General features: G+C 37.6%; 1 protein-coding gene across 1 annotated transcript in view; it reads right to left on the reverse strand.

The window, feature by feature from the left end:
• The window catches only part of LOC127837204 (tudor domain-containing protein 5-like), a 111,196-nt gene that overhangs the window by 88,951 nt on the left and 2,014 nt on the right, over positions 1-20,231 (reverse strand). The window contains exons 2-7 of the mRNA XM_052364128.1: positions 10,756-11,393; positions 9,847-9,950; positions 6,955-7,011; positions 5,405-5,564; positions 3,877-4,001; positions 184-292 (exon numbers count right to left, since the gene is read on the reverse strand). Coding sequence (XP_052220088.1) covers positions 184-292; positions 3,877-4,001; positions 5,405-5,564; positions 6,955-7,011; positions 9,847-9,950; positions 10,756-11,393 — 1,193 coding nt within the window. The remainder of the gene's footprint in view (positions 1-183; positions 293-3,876; positions 4,002-5,404; positions 5,565-6,954; positions 7,012-9,846; positions 9,951-10,755; positions 11,394-20,231) is intronic.

Consider the following 20,231-nt stretch of genomic DNA (forward strand, 5'->3'; position numbering starts at 1 on the left):
ATTTTACCCAAGTCGCCCTCTTGGCCATTTGTCAGTCTGACCGTAATATTTCATTTAGACCTTATTTGAAAAAGATTGTTGTTTGTATCTGTGCATTTTGGCATCACAACTTTTAAAGTAGTGTGCATGCAACATTTGTAAAATGAAAGTGGTTGTTAAAGATTTGATTACCTGTAAACTCACCTGTTTGAGAATAGCTGACTTGCAAGACATGTTCTGAAAGGTGGTAGTACAATTGTTCAACATCTTTGAAGCCAAGCTCTTTCAATGGAAGTTCTCTTCCTGTACACTCCTACAATCATAACCAGAAAATGCCCCCTTCTGTAAACAAAAGGGCTAGAGGCCCATGGTCGCTCACCTGAGACTTCATGCAACTGAAGAGCTACCAGTAAAGTTTTGGATGTTTCTGAAACCATTTTCAAACCTGGCCAAAATATCAATGAGAGAGTAAATAGGGTTTCACTACAGCTATATAAGAAAAAGTGCCCAGCCCCCTGGTGGCCATGTTTTTCAACCAACCGGAACCATTTTCAAACTCGTCCAAGATATCATTGTGACACATGTTCTTACCAAGTTTCATGTAGACTGGACTAAACAAGGCTATTGTCAAGCAATATTTCCCCCTACCAGATCCACCATCGTCAGAAATCCACCATTTTCAGATTATTTTTTTAATTTTATTTTTGGTTGCCATAGCAACCACAATTTTTGACGTAGGAACGAAATGAAATGACGTGCATAATGTCCATATTGCCATCTATCCATGTTGCAAGTTTCATGAAAAATTATTAAGAACTTTGAAAGTTATCGCAGGATCCAGAAAAGTGTGACGGACGGACGAACTGACGGACGGACTGACAGACGGAGCGCAAACCATGGGTCCCCTCCGGTGAAACCGGTAGGGGATAAAAAATATGACCAGGGGTGTAAAATTTTGCTAATAGCAACTCGCCCATACTGATTTTGTGGTCCCCCTGCATTTTTCACAGCAAATATGTATAATTAATATTTGTGTTAAAAACAATACAACTGTTTACTTGACAAGCTGTGTTGACTTGTGTAAATAAACAAGATGACCAAAAATAACCAAGTTGTTCACCTTTTATTCACTTATTGTCCTATAATCATTCACCAACTATTAATTCGGTAAGTCAAAATTGTCCCTTTTATTTTCAATAAAACTATCCAGTCTGAAACGTATACCTGACGTTTTCTTTTTGACTACTCTTTATTCATTTGTTTTAGCTTTCGTTTGTTTATTTGGTCAGAAGATTTTGATGTATCACTATCTTTATTATCCCTACAATTATTCGCTTCTAAAAAGTTAAGAATGTTGATTTGTTTCGACGACATAATGCGGTAATATAAACTGTGCCCCGATAAACATTACCCCATGCGCACTGAAGACTGGTTCCAGTTCCATCATAAAGCGAAGCATTTATATTGTTATTAACATGACAACCAGACTAGCACCTGTTACCTAATCAAAACACTGGCTGATCTAGATATGAGGTCGCCTGGTTGGGCGAGTATTTTGGAGATTCCATTCGCCCGAGGCTAAAATACAGTTATGAAGTTTCATGATCTTAGACTTAAGCATTCTTGAGTTATCATCCGGAAACCATTTTACTGTTTTGTGTCACTGTGACCTTGACCTTTGAACTAGTGACCTGAATAGGGGTCATTTGCCAGTCATGATCAATGTACCTATGAAGTTTCATGATTCTAGGCGTAAGCATTCTTGAGTTATCATCAGGAAACCATTTTACTTTTTTGAGTCACTGTGACCTTGACCTTTGACCTAGTGACCTGAAAATCAATAGGGGTCATCTGACAGTCATGATCAATGAACCTATGAAGTTTCATGATCCTAGGCCAAAGCATTTTTGAGTTATCATCTGGAAAACATCTGGTGGACGAACCGACTGACCGACGGACAGACAGACATGTGCAAAACAATATACCCCCTCTTCTTCGAAGGGGGGCATAAATATAGGAAAATATAGAAAATGTAGGGGGCTATTCAAAATATATCCTTTTCCAAATATAGAAATATAAAGGTTTAACTGAATCCGATGAAAATAATGATGATGATAATAATTTGTTTTAAATCTAAGTTGGAACAAGATGTGTTTGTGAAACACAATGTCCCCCTATATGACGCTTGACCTTGAAGGATGGCCTTGACCTTGACCCTTCACCACTCAAAATGTGCAGCTCCTTGCGATACACACGCATTTCAAATATAAAATTGCTAGCTTCAATATTGCAGAAGTGACATAACATGAGCAATTTTGACCCATATATTTGACCTTGAAGGATGACCTTGACCTTTCACCACTCAAAATGTGCAGCTCCATGAGATACACATGCATGCCAAATATCAAGTTGCTATCTTCAATATTGCAAAAGTATTCATAAAATAAGCAATTTGGGCCACATATATTTGACCTCTGACCTGGAAGGATGACCTTGACCTTGACCTTTCACCACTCAAAATGTGCAGCTTTATGAGATACACATGCATGCCAAATATGAAGTTGCTATCTTCAATATAGCAAAAGTTATTGCAAAATGTTAAAGTTGGCCCAAACCAACAGACCAACCAACCAACCAACAGACCAACCAACCAACAGACAGGGCAAAAACAATATGTCCCCCACTACTATAGTGGGGGACATAAAAAGAAGCATATCTTACATTTAACAAGGCTCCATGCATGCAATTTTAATGTTGTACACTTTAATGTGTAGCAGTAGGTCATACACTTGGTTTTTAGGGCACACTTTTATGTGTAGCAGTAGATCATACACTTGGTGTCTAGGGTACACTTTAATGTGTAGCAGTAGGTCATACACTTGGTGTCTAGGGTACACTTTAATGTGTAGCAGTAGGTCATACACTTGGTGTCTAGGGTACACTTTAATGTGTAGCAGTAGGTCATACACTTGGTGTCTAAGGTACACTTTAATGTGTAGCAGTAGGTCATACACTTGGTGTCTAGGGTAAACTTTAATGTGTAGCAGTAGGTCATACACTTGGTGTCTAGGGTACACTTTAATGTGTAGCAGTAGATCATACACTTGGTGTCCAGGGTACACTTTAATTTGTAGCAATAGGTCATACACTTGGTGTCTAGGGTACACTTTAATGTGTAGCAATAGGTCATACACTTGGTGTCTAAGGTACACTTTAATGTGTAGCAGTACTTCATACACTTGGTGTCTAGGGTACACTTTAATGTGTAGCAATAGGTCATACACTTGGTGTCTAGGGTACACTTTAATGTGTAGCAGTACGTCATACACTTGGTGTCTAGGGTACACTTTAATGTGTAGCAGTAGGTCATACACTTGGTGTCTAGGGTACACTTTAATGTGTAGCAGTAGGTCATACACTTGGTGTCTAGGGTGCACTTTAATGTGTAGCAATAGGTCATACACTTGGTGTCCAGGGTACACTTTAATGTGTAGCAATAGATCATACACTTGGTGTCTTGGGTAAACTTTAATGTGTAGCAGTAGGTCATACACTTGGTGTCTAGGGACAGACTGACAGATAGATGGGGAATCCAGTTTTCATCCCTTTACTTTGTTGCAGGAGAGTTTAATTTTTGCGGATTGATAGGTCGCCTTGTAGTAGCGGATATGATGTCCACCTAGCAACTGAGAGGTTACGGGTTCGATCCCCAGTGCAGGCGTGTTCTTCAGATCTCCCTCAAAGACACCAAGTACTAGTTCAACCCATGAAACAGACTTGAGATCGCTTCAATAAGCCTCAGGCTTTCAAAGCAGTCGAGCTTAAATAAATAGGTTTAAATTATTTATTGCACAACAAAGAGGTTACAAATAAGCACTGGGATTTCTCAGACAATACCTTATATACAGTGGTAAACTGGCTAAAAGGTATTCCGTTACACTTGATACTGAGTATGCGCTTGATGCTGGACTCCATGTTTTGTTTAATCTGCATTCGATGAGCGTCCCTTTCAAAAAGGTCCTCTGAAAAAGGAGGAATATTCTATGCATACATCACACATTACATTGTAAATCAACACGAGCACTGCATAACAGGTGCCATGCTCGGCTGCAGGTGCAGTTTTGAATAAATAAAACTTGTCAGATTTAAAAAAAAATTTTTTTAGAGGAAACAGTGACCTTGACCTTTGACCCAAAAATGGGTGTGGCATGTAGAACTCATCAAGATGCAGCTACATGTGAGGTTTCAAAGTTGTAGGTTGAAGCACTTTGATTTTAGAGCCGATGTTCAAAACCTTAACAAAATGTTAAGGTTTTAGCACGACGCGGAAGGCAGACAACAAGCTGCCTATGACAATACCTTGGGTTTTCTTCGAAAACAGCCAAGCTAAAAATAGCTTTGTGTTAAATTGAAAAATGCACAGTGTATTTTTTATGTTAAAGCATTCTTTGCTGCTCAGGAATTGTAATCTATACATGTAGGGAATTATCAAAGATCTCAAAGGGTACTGGTTGCTGCTGACAAGGCCCAGGGTGGGCAATTCTAGTGACTTTATGTTATAATTTTTTTTAATCTAGTCTAATAATTCTAATGCCTTTTTTTATCAAGGTAGATTTATTTGCAATTTAATATTTCCAAATACGTAATAAATTTTACCATGGTTTACTATTTTGTGGTGATCAACCTACAGGGGCAGGAAAGGTTACAAAAAAGGGGGCATCATAATGCTATTTTGCTAAAAATCTCTAACTTTAACCCATGTGTCTGTAGGACAGATGCCACTAATATCCACTTTTGTCTCAAATTTCTCCTAATGTTTGGAAAAAAAGACATGTGTCCGTATGACACGCAGGCCCCCATATTCTTCTTTTGTCTCTCAATTCCACTTAAGTCTACAACAAGCTGTTTTATACCCAAATTTGACCTTTAAACATTGAGTTTGACCTTTACCTTTGAGGAAGAGAGAAAAGTGTTACACGCAATTCATGTAAGCTAACATTGGTAAGTTTTTCAAAATCCATCATTAATTGGCAATATTATGTCCAAGACAGAAATTGTATTGGAAAATTTGGACTTTTAAATTTCAAGTATTACCTGCATGCTTTACCAAACTGCACATATTAAATGACCTTCTGGAGTAATTGTTTACTTTGGAATGATGTTTATCAATAACAATACACACAAAAAACATGTATGTATCAATATAACTAAATAACAAAATTACATTTTATGTTGTTAAAAGGTAGTTTTATCATTTATTTGTTGCTATTGAATTCTTCAGCATTTTTTACAAAACAAAGTTCCCAATTTGATAAAAAAACAAAACAATTCTAATTTCCCAGATGTGACTTGAACCGGTATAATTCCCAAAGCTATTGTTCAATAACAGAGTAGGAACGAGAGTCTCCAATTGTAAAGATCTTACCTTGTGGTGTATCTGGGGCAGGCAATCTTGCATCAAAGAGCAGCCAGTCGCCCTGAGGGTTGGGCCGTGTGATCCGTACAACGTCTGGGTGATTTGACATCATCTCAATCACACTTACATAGCCAAGGCTGGTGAACGAAAACACCTTCTTGTGTAAGTTCTGAAAACGCACAGCACTGTGAAGCTCTAGGAAAATATGGCTAAACAGAAATTTAATAGAGATTTAATTTAAACAAAAAATACTATTAAAGCAAAAAAGTGCCATACCTGATTAGCCTGTTTTGACTGCACAGGCTAATCTGAGATGACACTTTAGGCACATTTATTCAGCTCAGTTTTCTCAGACCAAGGCACATGGTAATTGTGTGGCCATGCAATTCGGAATTATTCTTAAGTCAAGAAATGGTTACAAGCCTGCCTATGTAAAACTGGACATATGAGCAAGTTTGACTTCTTATTTTATAGCTTGAGAACCTAAAAATGTTCTGTGGCAGCTTACCTAAGAATTCACCTTGACTGATTCATGGCAGTGTTCCCCTTAATAAAAACTCATTTCCCATACCAGCTATTAAAGTGATAACTTTTCACAAAGTCTATAGGCAAGGACCCCTTCCAATTGAGAAGAGAAAGTGCTTTTACATCTGTCCTGGGTTTCAACAAAGGCTGTATTCAGGATCTGGAACTTCTATTTGCATGCTGTATATGGTAGTTTAATTATAGCAATAATTGAGCCACACCTATGAAAATGAGGCTTGAAGCATATGCATAAAGTGTCATATCAGATTAGCCAATTTACATGCTTATCAGAAACAATACTTTCAGCTTTTATGAAATGTTGGGTTTAAAGAAATTCTTGTCTTAACAAGAATCCAGGCTACCCTGGGACCACACTTAACCCTTTAACACTTAGATACGGACCACACTAAACCCTTTAACACTTAGATACGTATTTTCACGCATTTTTAGTCCCCTAGAAAGTTAAATTTTATTAATGACCTTTTTTTACTAGATTGAAGTTTCAAAGGCTTCATTTCCAACCCTTAGATACTAATGAGCAGCAAACAGCATAAAACCTTAACAGTTTGCGAGTGACTCACAGGCTGTTCTGGTTTTATGCTGTTTGCACATTGCAATTTTCACTTTACTTCTAAGTGGGAAAGGTTTAACACACATGCATTAAGCCCAGTTTTCCTAGAGCCAACTTCCGTTGTTTTCTAATTGTGAGTGGCGTTTTTCAGGAACTTTATAAAGACAGAAAACATCACTCAAAACCTACATTAACCTATATTAACCCTTTGCATGCTGGGAAATTTGTCGTCTGCTAAAATGTCGTCTGCTGAATTTCTAAAATTAGCATTTTCTTCGATTTTTTTCAAAGAATACTATCAGAATAGCAAACAGTTTGGATCCAGATGAGACGCCACGTTCTGTGGCGTCTCATCTGGATCCAAACTGTTTGCAAAGGCCTTCAAAATTCGGTTCCCGCACTGAAAGAGTTAAGCAATTACTGTAGTTGTTAGAATTATTGTTTAAGGCATATTCAGTCTAACCTGGTACTCATTGGAGAATCTTGAAGACCAGACTCCACTGGGATGCTTCTCCAGTACCTAAAATAAAGAGAACATACTGTAATTCACTGTTGGATTATTTAGATTTTTTCTGTTTTCAACACATTGTAGAAATGTCAGGATGGTCTATAGGGCTGTCACGATTCACCGGTATATCGCTGTGCATGTCGTGAAAAAAATCGCACCGCGTTACGGCGTTGCCGCACCGGTTTTTTTAATATTATTATATTAGCACAGATATAAATACATTAAATAATTATTTTGATATAGATATCGTTTTGAAAACTGTAGAAGCGATTCAAAAGGGCTAAATAAATAATCCGTTCATATCCAGGTCAAGCAAGCGCTTCCACTGGTAGATGTTCAACTTTCACGTTTAAAATACGGCGATGTATGGGTCCGTACCTTTTTGGGAATTTGGGACAGATTTCCTTTGCAAATAAGTTCATAATTATCCAAAAGATGTTTATTCTATTTCTTATTTTCTTTCTTTAGTATATCAATCGTTCAAAGCATGGCACTTCCGAATCATGTTATCTTAAGATTCTGAATAAGTCGAGGAAGAGTCAGAACGCTACGGATTTTCAATACTGGGCCTGCTGACTCCGCATTTTAAACATGCCCTTGAAGCGTTCCATTTACACAGATCGTAGTCACAGCTATTGTAAACAACATGGCGGACATTTTAGAAAAAGACGCGAATAACAATAACAATGACTACTTCTATCAAGTTTATTACAGTTTCTTTTACAGTTTCTAGTCACACTATGATACCAGTGTTTTCTGATTATTGAGTTATATAAAGTTTGTAAAACTTGTTATTCTGCTGTTTTCTTCACAGATACATCTTCTGTAAAATATCGCGGTACGTACCGCGATACAGTGTTGCCGTACCACAATATACGCTCACGGCGTATCATGACAGCCCTAATGGTCTATAAAATTACTAACTCATTTTTTTTCAAATTGGAAGGGTCCATTAGATTTTTGGAACAAGTCTGTTGGTCATTGGGATCCGGTCCTTTAACCAGACGAGTCTTAAAAAGAAAATAAATCCCTGTTGGTCAAGGTTAAGCTCCTTATAAATGACTCCTTTCCTACGTAACATTTGAACTTTAAATTGTGACTTTGAACTTGAACCTAGGGACCTGGTCTATGCAAATGACCCTCTGTCTAACCATGCGGGTCATTTCTTTCAATTTTGTTCCAAATCCATCAATGCTGTACAAAATTTCCCTCTGGCAAATGAATTAAGCACAGATTCAATAAAGTTGATCTTTGACATTGTATTGTGAAACTGAACTTTAACCCAGAAATCAAATTAACAAAAATGTCTTTTTATTATTTATAGCTCTAAAGTAATGTAGATTTTCAGTTAAAACAATAAATATATAACAAGAAACTGTCAGGGAAACAGGTGATGCTGCCACAAAGGTTTTTTGTCACAATATTGCACTATATATTCAGATAAAAGGAAACGTCTTGAGGGCACAGTAGTTGGGGGGACAAGAACAGGCTTTTTCCGCTCCATTTTGGGAAACGCCACACTGGAATTTTGGGAATTTCGCGTCGTGAAAACCCCCATTTTGGGAAATAAATTAATCGCAAAATTGGCTCAATTGGGAAAAATTATCGCATGTAAAAAGTGTTTCTTATATTTCAAAGAAGCTGTTAACTGGTAAATAACAACGATTTTGATAACTTATTATTAAAATTTTACAAAATATTATGAACATGTGTAATAAGTGCAGGTTTTTTAATCTGAATTTGGGGAAAAGGCCTGACCTTTTTTTAGGTGAAAAAAATCGCGCGAAGCGCCGGATTTTGAGTAAAATAAGGAAAGTCTTAAATAATCATTAACATATTTTACCGTTTTTAAAACAAATTCAAGGCAAAAAATAATTTAATTATGCAGTACTTTCTATTTTCTACACTGGATCAGGTTAACTCATATATTTTAAGGTTGAAAAAAAAAAAAAAAAAAATTTTTTTTTTGGAATTGGGAATTTTTTTTTCAATTGGGAAAAAAACAACCAGATTTGCATTGGGAATGGGGCCGAATTTCGGACCCGTGGCATAGGGCGGAAAAAGCCTGAAGAATGATGTACAGTTAATGGAAAATTTAAAAGGGCCATAACTCTGTGAAAACTCATCCGACCAGAACCCGCTGATAATATACATATCTCCTCTTGGTAGTGAAGCTTCCCATAAAGTTTCATTGAATTGCGGTCATTAGTTGCTGAAAAATAGCCCGGACAAAAATTGTGCACGGACAGACGGACACACACACGGACAGACGAAGAGGGGACTGTTTGTCACCCCAAATTTTTTGGGGGGAGCATAAAAATCAACATGGGAAATGGCACCCCCCACATCGACTCACTTTTGCACTGATTTGCTGGCTTTGCCGCTGTGCCTGGCCAAAATCCTGGGGATACGCCTGATGTATATATCCTATATCCTATCCTACCATGGTAATAAATAAATATCCTCACTGTTGCCCAGATTTTTTCTTTAAAGTTAATCATGCATTATAGTCCAAGAAGGGGAGTTTTTGTTTTCACCGATACTATAAATGTGCATGTGTTTCAAAGTCTAAGGATTTCTTATGTCTGGACTTGGAGTGTGTCCCAGCATTCCCACCTAACTTGCTTACAAGACTCTTGAAAGTTCGGACAAATTTTGAATGATGGCTGCATTTTCCAGCTAGGTAGTTGATACTGAGAATATTAAAACTGGCTCACTGGCTAATGCATGGACCTCCTTAAAACATCTTGTTCTTTCAACGATCACAACAGTCAAATGTTTCTTGATTTTGAAAATTAATATTGCTTGACTTTTTGAAAATATAATTACATATGGCTTTTATGTTACCTGCTGTATCTCTTTTTCCAGTAGATCCATTTGTGCAGAGCCGCTACTTCGTCTTTCATGACCTACAGAGCCCTCCGTACCCCCAGATCCACTTCTGCGCTTCCCTGATATGTAAACAAGCAGTGTCAACTAAGTGGCAAGTGCAAGTGCTTTGAGCACAATGTTATGTTGCTTATTATTTTCATAACTAGACACATGAATGAATATCTTGATTGGTTGTTGTTGCCTTAGGTACTACTTCAAAGGATCAAGGAGTACTCTAAAAGCAGCATAAACACTCAAAATCAACAAATATTTTGCAAACTATTCAGTAAAATAAAGTTAACCCAGTAAAAATCAGTGTTTCTTAATGCAATAGCCAATGTTTCAACACTAGATGTGGTCTGGTAACATTGATTTAACGAGATACAAAATGCTTGTTCATTTTTTGTGGCACAATATACATGTATTCCATTTTAATTTTCCATTATTTTGGGTAAACCTCGAACAGAAGGACGCATCAACTTACAAACAGGCAAATTGCTTTATACCTTTCTGCATCAGTGGATACAAGGGGCAAACACATATTCAAAATAATTTTTCTTGAAGCTTAAGACTTATTCAATATATAACCTTTCACCATAAAATAATATTTTTTGGCAAGTCTTTGGCATGCTTAACCCTTTCCCACTGAGAAGCAAAGTGAAAATGGCTATATGCAAACAGCATAAAACCAGAACAGCCTGCGAGTAACTCGCAGTCTGTCCAGGTTTTATGCTGTTTGCTGCTCATCAGCATCTTAGGGTTGGAAATGAAGCCTTAATCTGGAATCTAGTTAGGAAGATCTTTAATTTAACGTTCTGAGGGACTACAAAAACGTCAAAATACGTATGTAAGTGATAAAAGGTTACGTTACCACTGAAGTCATACCTCTGCCTTTAGACGGTCTCTGTTGGTTGTCACCAGTCTCTGTAGGTGATTGCTGAGTCAGTACACCAGTCATAGTGTTGGGCAGTTCTGGTGAAGTCAAAAAGCTAGGTGGCCCTTTCTGGGACTCTGGTGATTGCTGCTGTTGCGTTTGGGTACTGGGAGACTTTGCTTCTGGAATGGGGTATACCCGCCAATCAAAGTTGGACTGCTGTAATTGCACAATATTTGGCATGGATCTCAGGAGCTCATGCTGGTCAGGGAAGCCGTAATGTCTGTAATTTATCCCAGTCCCGAACATTCTATTGAATGCAGTGTCCAGTTGTGACACCGCGAGTCCATTGGGAAAAGAATTTAGCAATGCTCGCAGCTGGCTTCGAATATATGCAGGTACCATTGGTGGAGGGGGTGAGGGCTGGTTGTATCTCGAGTGAGAGGGACTGCTGTGATATCTCGGGGGAGGTTGATACCTCCGTGAACCCCCACCGACACCGTGTTGTCTGTGAATTGCAAACTTTCTCTTGTTCGGGATTTTCTGTCTAGAGACCAAGCTTTGTATGTGCGCTGTGGTCTCATCAGGCTTGGCTTTTAGGGTCATCACCCCACGACGGTAGCCAATTTGAACAACATCATGTAGCTCTCTGGAGATAAAGATAATGGTTGCTGTTGTTATCTCAATAAAATTTCACCAACAACAAAATATAGGCAATCATGATATCTGCAAATATTTACCAAAAATAATTTTTCCAAATGTAAAGCACTTAAATAACATATAAAACTTTTAGCTGCCACATTTAACAGTGAAATTAGACCCATCTAAATTCCATCAGTAAACTTGTGAAAAACAACTCATCATTTACATTTAGTAAAAAGTTTTATTGGCTCAGTCATACTTGATATGATGGATGGTTTCTAGATGGATGGTTTCTGGTAAAAAAACAAAAACAAGAAGAAATGATACAAAAAACAGCATGACAGTTTATACATAGAATAGTAGTAAAGAACTTTGAAAGGGCATTTTCCCCCCTCCCCCCCTTCCCCTCAGCTTCTCTGGGTATGGTAGCCACTGCTGGCACAACCCCAGTGTCTATACTCAGTGACAATTTTTTGTCATTCAAAATCAGGTCCGGTAATTGGCCCCATTCTCAATGGAAAAAAGCGTATAATTTTCCCAAATGGGAGCTAAAAATTCCCAGTGGAAGGCCCCACCCCAAATTTTTTTTAGATCTCAATATTTTGTTCGTCTCCCATCCATATAAATTCAAACTTAGTAAATATAATACTGAAAACACTTTTATTCTCAATTTTTAAGCATTATAAAAACAACAACAACACTTACCAATTTTAGTCAAAACGATGCAAATTTTCCCAATACAAAACAGTGTTTCTTTATGGCCATTTTGGGGCCGATATACGGCCCCATTCCCCTCAAGAAAAAGTATATATTTTTCCCCGATTTTTGAAAAAGAATCCCCTCCAGAAGTTACAAAAAAAACTCAATACATAACGTATATTTATCCGAAAAAAAATATTGACCGCATTTTAAACGTGTTTGTTCTAGTTTTTAGAAGCTCAGTTTTGCGTGAATCATTGCAATGAAAGCGCTTAGCATCGTGGTTGCGGTCTACGTCATCAATAATGTTAAAAGCACATGTTTTACATAGCAACCCAATGAGGGTCTGGTGAATAATGAACGCTTCATCCAGTTACGATTGTCTAGCTGCTTGACAAGACTGAAATGTCGCACAATCCGAAATTTTACAAAAGAAAATAAATAAAAAATGTGCCGTACAATGCAAAACAATCAACATTTTATTTAAGCAGTCTGCACTTAAAGTTAAACAAACAACAAAAGAATCGGCTCAGGTAAGATGTATGCAATTTAAACACCTCATCTTATATTTGTATACACGACGTATTGTTGCAATATGATTGATGATAAATGATTCTTTAATGAGACCGAGCCTTATTTGTTTCCCTTTAAGGATGAGCAGAATAATGATGATCGGATTGAGCTAAACCAACAGGCACATTCATCAAAGGATGTACACATGTAGATCATGTTAATCAAACAATTCTTGAGACTGAGAGAAATGACTTTGAGACTCAGAGTGACAGTAGTGATGGAGAAAATGGAACGGTCTCTGTGCCTGATAACAGAAAATTTTCATCCACCAAATATGAAAAGCAGTACAGCTGGCTTTATTACAGTGCAGCCAAGGCAGCCTATTGCTGTAAAATTTGTGAAATATTCTCGCCAGTTTTGACCAACGGTCAGCTAAATCTCTGGGTTGAAGGGGTAAAATTAGGAACCCACCCGAGCCGAAAGCTTCTTAAGCATTCTAACTCTAAACCTCATATAAATAGCATTCAGAAACAGTCGAAGGTAAATGCATATGATGACAAGCAGCCTTTGCTTCATGTGTTGCTAAAACAAAAATCTAAAAAACAGAAATCAGAGGAAATTTCTAGAAATAGAAAGTACATATCATGTGTTATCAAAACTGTTCATTTTGCTGTCAAACAGCATTGGTCCTTAGACAGTGTACTGGAATTAGTGGACCATGTGGCCAATCTAGGGAACATAGATATCACTTCCTATTTGCAACATCATCCAAACTTAAAGTACACCTCCACAGTGTCCGTGACAGAGGTATTAGAAGCAACAAACATATATTTGGAAACCAAATTGCTTGAAAAAGTTAAGGCAGGCTGATGCATATGCATTGATGGCGGACGAGTCATCAGATCAGGCTCATAGAGAACATTTTGCAGTGCTGGTAAAGTTTGAATGGCAGGGGAAAATTGAAGAGCATTATATTAATATTATCCATGTAATACACACTGATGCAGCCAGCTTGATGAAAGCTATTGAAGATTTTCTAAATTGCAAAAATGTTGATATCAAAAAGGCCATGTTCGTGGGGTTCGATGGTTGCAATACCATGAGCGGATTTAACAAAGGTAATTTAAATAATGCTTTTATATAGCGGATTAAATTTCAATTAAGTAAAATTGCTCCAATTTTTTTTACTTCGATATCATCAGTGAATTTATACATTTTAATTTATTTCGGGCTTACAGAGAAGATTTCGGCATTATGTTCCCCACCAAATCTACATTAACTGTAGAAACCATAAGCTAGCTTTATGTGTTAAGCACTTGATTACAGATTTTCCAGTCATTGAGAAGGTTGATGAGCTGTTCATTGGCATTTGGAAATTGTTTCACTATTCTCCCAAAAAATTTGCAACATTTCAGTCCATTCAAGAGTCATATGGTTTAACGAAGCTTCGTTTCATCCGAGCCTGTACCACAAGATGGCTTTTTTATGAGAAAGCATGCAGTAAATTGGCTTATTTATACGTACATATTTTTATTACAAGCTTCTTACTTTGCGATCAATACCACCCAAGGGCTTGATCATTTAGTGCTGACTTGTCTAAGACTACTCTTAACTCATTTGCATTAAAAAAAGGCTTTGAGGTCTTAATAGTTGTGGTATTTTACAGGTAATGGACACACTGGATGCTTGCATGAATTCGAAGCCGAGGTTGATGGAGTTCATGGTCAGTTTCTCGAGAAGGAAACAGTAGCAGCTGTTCTCATCCTTTGTGATGTTTTAAAACCTGTGATCCGTTTCAGTGACTATTTGCAGTAGAGTAACCCTGTCTTTTCCAATATGACAGAAAGATGCAAGGTTAGAATTGCATCAAATTCCTCATCATTTAAGTTTTCTAGTCTTAGTCTTCTATTAATGAAATAAAATTGTTTTAATTTCTTTTTTACGTATAAGCTGTAGTTTCTTATTTCTTTATGTTTATTCCAGTTCCTTTATTTTAGTTGCATGCTTTTTGTTGAATTTTAAAGCTTTTTTGAAGTACCAGGGCTGTTATTTACTATAAATGATTAATCTGGATTTTTAAATTTCTAGTTTCAAATTGTGTATGCACCAGTCCACAAGCAATTAAATATATCTTTAAAGATAAAACTTCTATCATGATATGGGTTAAATTTAAATTGGTATTACAGGGACTTATTTACGCACAAACTTATGTTTATGAAAGCCTAGTGCAATATTATGTCAGACCTAAAGTTTCCATAGAAACACTGTTTTGTCTTTTCAGTTTTCCAAAGTTTACTGTATACAGTAAGTTACTGTTTTGCAGTTTCTTTGACACAGGGATTCAGCTGGACAAGCTGCTTGATTGAAAGCTGATGCAGGGCATGTCCATTTTCTACAATTTCTACAGTTCAGTTTTCAGAGTTGTGTTTGTCTATGTTTTCCACAGTTAGCTTTTTATATTTCTTATAAACATTGTTACTCAGTGCAAATCATTCTGCAACTTTGAACTAATTAAGTATTAACACAGACATCCATAAGTTAACATCAGGGGTGGCGAAATCAAATGTCCGAGTTGCCCGAGTCGTACATTTGCTTGTCTGGGCAACTGATTTTTTTCAATTAAGTTGTCCGTGGACAACAAGTTTTTTAAAAAGTCGCGTCTAGGTATACAAAAATACATTGTATTAAAGCCGTAATTAAGTTTTACAAAACCGGATGTTGACACGCGATTACATTATCAGTGCTATTTGCGGAGCAATCAAGCTAAAATACGTGCACTTTCCAGCGCAGTGATCTCCCTTATTCTATAAGAGACCGGGAGCAAGCCGCATTTTCAACATTCGGCCCGACTGTTAGACAGTGTACAGACTGGTTTCTTTATTTTTGCAATCAGACGAAAATAAAAAGTATTAATCTAAGATGATCAAAACACAGTCTACCTTGTTATTTAAAACGACTTTAATGGTAAAGATGAAACTTTTTTTTTAATTTTCAACAACGAAACAGAAACCCGAAGCTTTGAGCAGCCCACCTCCCAAAAAGCTAAGAAAGATTATGATAAAAAAATATGATCTACGTAAACGCACCAGAACTTTTCAAGAAACTTGGCTAACAGATTTTCAATGGTTACCAGTTTATATAGTCAAATTGCTACCAGTAGCTGAGCCTCAGTCTGATGAGGTCCACATATTGGACTAGTTTAATTTGTTAAGATTACAATGTACTTATGTTCAGCACATGTTTTAATAACACTAGCTTCGCAAGATTTAAAGTTTGAGAAAGTCTTTATATTGTTTATAATATACTGCTATAATGAATGTACCATTGAAATACAATTATAAACAAAACAAGCAAATCATACTCGTTTTGATATATTCCACATTATTTAACATTAATCAATAAATGCGTTTATATTTTATATAAACATTAACGGACAAGTGTAGTTCAGCAACGGACAAGTTAAATTTCCTAAATGGTTGTCCGTGGACAAGTATAGTGCTTTGAGATTTCGCCACCCCTGAACATTAAAGCACCTTTCTGAATTTAGAGTTAATTATGATAGAATTGAATTAGTAATTTAGAATATTAAGGAAAAATGGAACTATGCTTATGTTGTTTTATTTTCATGATTTGTTTTTGCATTAGTTCTATTTAAATATTCATTTCATAGACAAAGAGGGGAGCTGTGCCTGACAGATCTATTCTACAGACCAGAGATACAAAATTCCTTCCCCGTTGTCAACTATATGTTTACCCTAGGCCGACTGATCCCATCGTCTACTGCCAGTGTTGAAAGGCTCTTCAGCCTCATGAACAGTCTCTGCACGCCATCCAGGAACAAACTCCTGGTGGGAACGCTGGATAGCCTGCTGAGACTGTGCATGGAGGCTGATCTTTTAGAATCTGATGTTGAAAATGTTATTGACATTTTCAAGAAAAAGGACAGGGACATACATGTAGCATTGTGAACATGTGTACTATACTATTCATATCATAAATATGATATTAACATATACAAGTGTGATTTTTTATTTTTCCCTTTGAACGGGCCCTGCCACCATTCCCCTATAGGTGAAAAAAACCCACTGGTCTCAGACCAGTTTCATGCATTGTTTCAGACTAGTTTCATCCATAGTCTCAGACCAGTTTCATGCATAGTTTCAGACTAGTTTCATGCATAGTTTCAGACTAGTTTCATGCATAGTTTCAGACTAGTTTCATGCATAGTTTCAGACTAGTTTCATGCATAGTTTCAGACTAGTTTCATGCATAGTTTCAGACTAGTTTCATGCATAGTCTCAGACCAGTTTCACACATAGTCTCAGACTAGTTTCATCCATAGTTTCAGACTAGTTTCATCCATAGTCTCAGACCAGTTTCATGCATAGTTTAAGAATAGTTTCATGCATAGTTTCAGACTAGTTTCATGCATAGTTTCAGACTAGTTTCATGCATAGTTTCAGACTAGTTTCATCCATAGTCTCAGACCAGGCTCATCCATAGTTTCAGACTAGTTTCACGCATAGTTTCAGACCAGTTTCATCCATAGTTTCAGACTAGTTTCATCCATAGTCTCAGACCAGGCTCATCCATAGTTTCAGACTAGTTTAATCCATAGTTTCAGACCAGGCTCATCCAAAGTCTCCGACCTGGCTTGTCTGTTGTTCTTATTGATAAGCTTGTTATATTGTCCAGGTTTTGTTGATTTCTACTGTGATTTATTATATGCACCAATCATTGTTCCAAATCCTTTGTTTCTAATCAAACTGGTAAAGCAGCCAGGCGAAAATATTATATATCCTTAGCCAGCATTAATCCTAGTCTGGTTAAAGTTACCTTGCACATTACAGCAACATATTCAGGCTGCTAAGAAGGTGTCAATCAACAAGATTTGCAACTGATTGAATGTGCCTTTATTAAATGAACAATGTTAAATGTGTTGTTATTATTAATAATACTGTTATTAAATCAATCAATTTAACATACTGCTCAGTTTTTGTTTGTATTATAATAACATGATCTTAATTGCCCAAATGTAGCCCTAATGTGGCGACAACTTTTTAAATTTGGCGAAAGTAAGTGGCGACAACTTTTTAAAGCCCAGAGGGAACCCTGATAGCTCAAGTCTGTCATTTGAATGCTTATTTTGTAACTGGGAGTGTGTCTAGTTGCAATAATTTAACTATCAGCTTTATAACCCAATGGGTTGCTGATAGTTGCAATGCGCTCTCTCTTGGCCATGGGTGCAAAATGTTATCAACAATGTAAGGGTTAAGGAACACTGAAACTGCAAGAACTTATACAAGTTTACCTATCTAAACCACAAACTCATCCAAATGGTACCATTAAAGCAAGAAATAATTGATTTTATTGACTTAGGTTTTGTTTTGTACGCTGTATCCGCCATATTGGAAAATTGACCCAATATTGTTTAGGTCGCAGTACACCAATATTTTGCACTATCTATCCATCTTCCATTAAGGTCGAACCCCTTTTGAGGACATAGACCTGTCGCGCGTCGACCGACAAGAGTGTTAGTAAGTCTGAAATAAAAGGATATAAAAGAGAGAATAAGAGTGTGTTAGTTATTAAAAACAGGTTAAAAACAGATCAGGTATTCTATGGGGAGGTATGTTCCACCCGGCTAACAGCCAGGCTGAACTCAGGTCCAGGAAGGTTTACAATGTCAGGAGGTAGAGCATTCCAGAGGATGATTGTTCTGGGAAAGAATGAAAACTTATGGTAATCAGTTGTGGTTTGGATGTTCTGGAATGCTTTTGTATGGGAGGTTCTTGATGGTCTAGTGATTGGTTTGAGGTAGTCAGGTATAGGAATGGCTACCTGGTTATGCAGGACGTTGTGAAACATAACCAGGCGCTGGTCAATACGGCGGAGGTCAAGGCGTCGCCAGTTTAATGAAATTAGCATGTCTGTGACACTGGACAGCCTACTGAAATCATGTTTGGCCCAGCGGGCAGCCCTACGCTGAACTGACTCAAGCTGTTCAATGCGGGTTGCTGCATGCGGGGACCACACGGAGGAGCTGTACTCCAGCTGGGGTCTGACCAGTGTCTTGTATGCGGTGGATTTGAGTCACAGGGAATGCACTTTGAGGTTGCGTCTGAGAAAACCTAGTGTTTGATTTGCTTTTTGTGTGATGTTGTCGATGTGTGTGTTGAAGGAAAGGTTGTGAGATATAGTGACGCCAAGATATTTAGCAGAGGGGAAAGATTCTAGAATGGTGTTGTGTAAGAGATATTGTGTTGGTATGACTGTTTTGCGTTTTGTGATTTGGATGACTTAACATTTTGATGGATTAAATTGCATGTCCCACTTTGTTTCCCATTGTTCAAGTTGTTGTAGGTCTTGTTGGAGTAGGCTAGAGTGAGAGGCAACGGTGAGGGAGAGATAGATGGCAGTATCATCAGCAAAGAGTCTGACTTTAGAGGAGCGGACATATTCAGGAAGGTCATTTATATAGATGAGGAATAAGAGAGGTCCGAGGACCGAACCCTGGGGTACACCGGAACTGACGGGGATGGTACTGGAGGTGTTGCCATTGACAACTACAGATTGTGACCTATTGTCGAGGAAACTTTTTATCCACTTAAGAGTAAGGCCTCTGATTCCATAGTAGTGCAGCTTACAAAGTAGTTTTTCACGATTGACCATATCGAAAGCCTTTGAGAAGTCAAGTAGTACGAGGTCAACTTGGTTTCTTAGGTTTACAGCCTGAAGAATATCATCAATGAGCATTAGGAGTTGGGATTGACATGACCTCTTTTCTCGAAACCCGTGCTGCAGTTCATAGAACAGATTAGATTTTGTGAAGTGCTTAGTGATGCTTGATGAGACTATGTGTTCCAGGGTTTTAGACAGGATACAGGTAAGAGAGATAGGGCGGTAGTTGGCTGGGCCTAACCTTGAGCCTTTTTTGTAGACTGGGGCCACATTTGCCATTTTCCATAATTCAAGGAGGGAGCCATGCTGCAGTGACTTTTTGAATAGCTCTAACAGGATAGGGGCAAGTTCTTTACTGAGCATTTTAAGAACTATTGGTCTAATTTGGTCAGGCCCTGCAGCTTTGTGAGGATTGAGATTTTTCAGGAGTTTTTCGATACCATTAATGGAGAGTTCAATGTCAGGCATGGGGTTATGAGGACTAAACGTTTCATTTGGAGTCTCTCTTCCTGTATCTGCGTTGTCCTGTACCTCCATTTCGGCCAGGGATTTGAGCGAGATAGGAGATTTAGAAGTGAATACAGACTGAAATTGTTCATTAAGTGCTGTGGCTTTGTCTTGGTCAGATGTGTGCAGTTTATTGTTTTTCTTGAGTGAGTCGATGCCAGTGGAGTCTTGCTTTGCATGTTTGAGTAATGAGTATAGTTTTTTGGTGTTTGGTCTGTTATTGCTGTGTTCATGTTCTGGTGTACTGTTGATGTTGAGAATGTCTGCAAGTTAGTTTTGGTAAGCTTGTCTTGTTTCTTTTTTGCATTTGTGTTTGAGAGCAAGGTAGTGTTCTTTGTGTTTGTCAGTTTTGCGTTGCATGTATTTTTTGTATGATTTATCCCATTTCCTGTAAAGACGTTTGACCTGTATCCATGGGAGCTTGTTTTTGGAGGATGACTATTTT

This window comes from Dreissena polymorpha, chromosome 7 (assembly GCF_020536995.1).
Source record: "Dreissena polymorpha isolate Duluth1 chromosome 7, UMN_Dpol_1.0, whole genome shotgun sequence".
Taxonomy (NCBI): Eukaryota; Metazoa; Mollusca; class Bivalvia; order Myida; family Dreissenidae; genus Dreissena; species Dreissena polymorpha.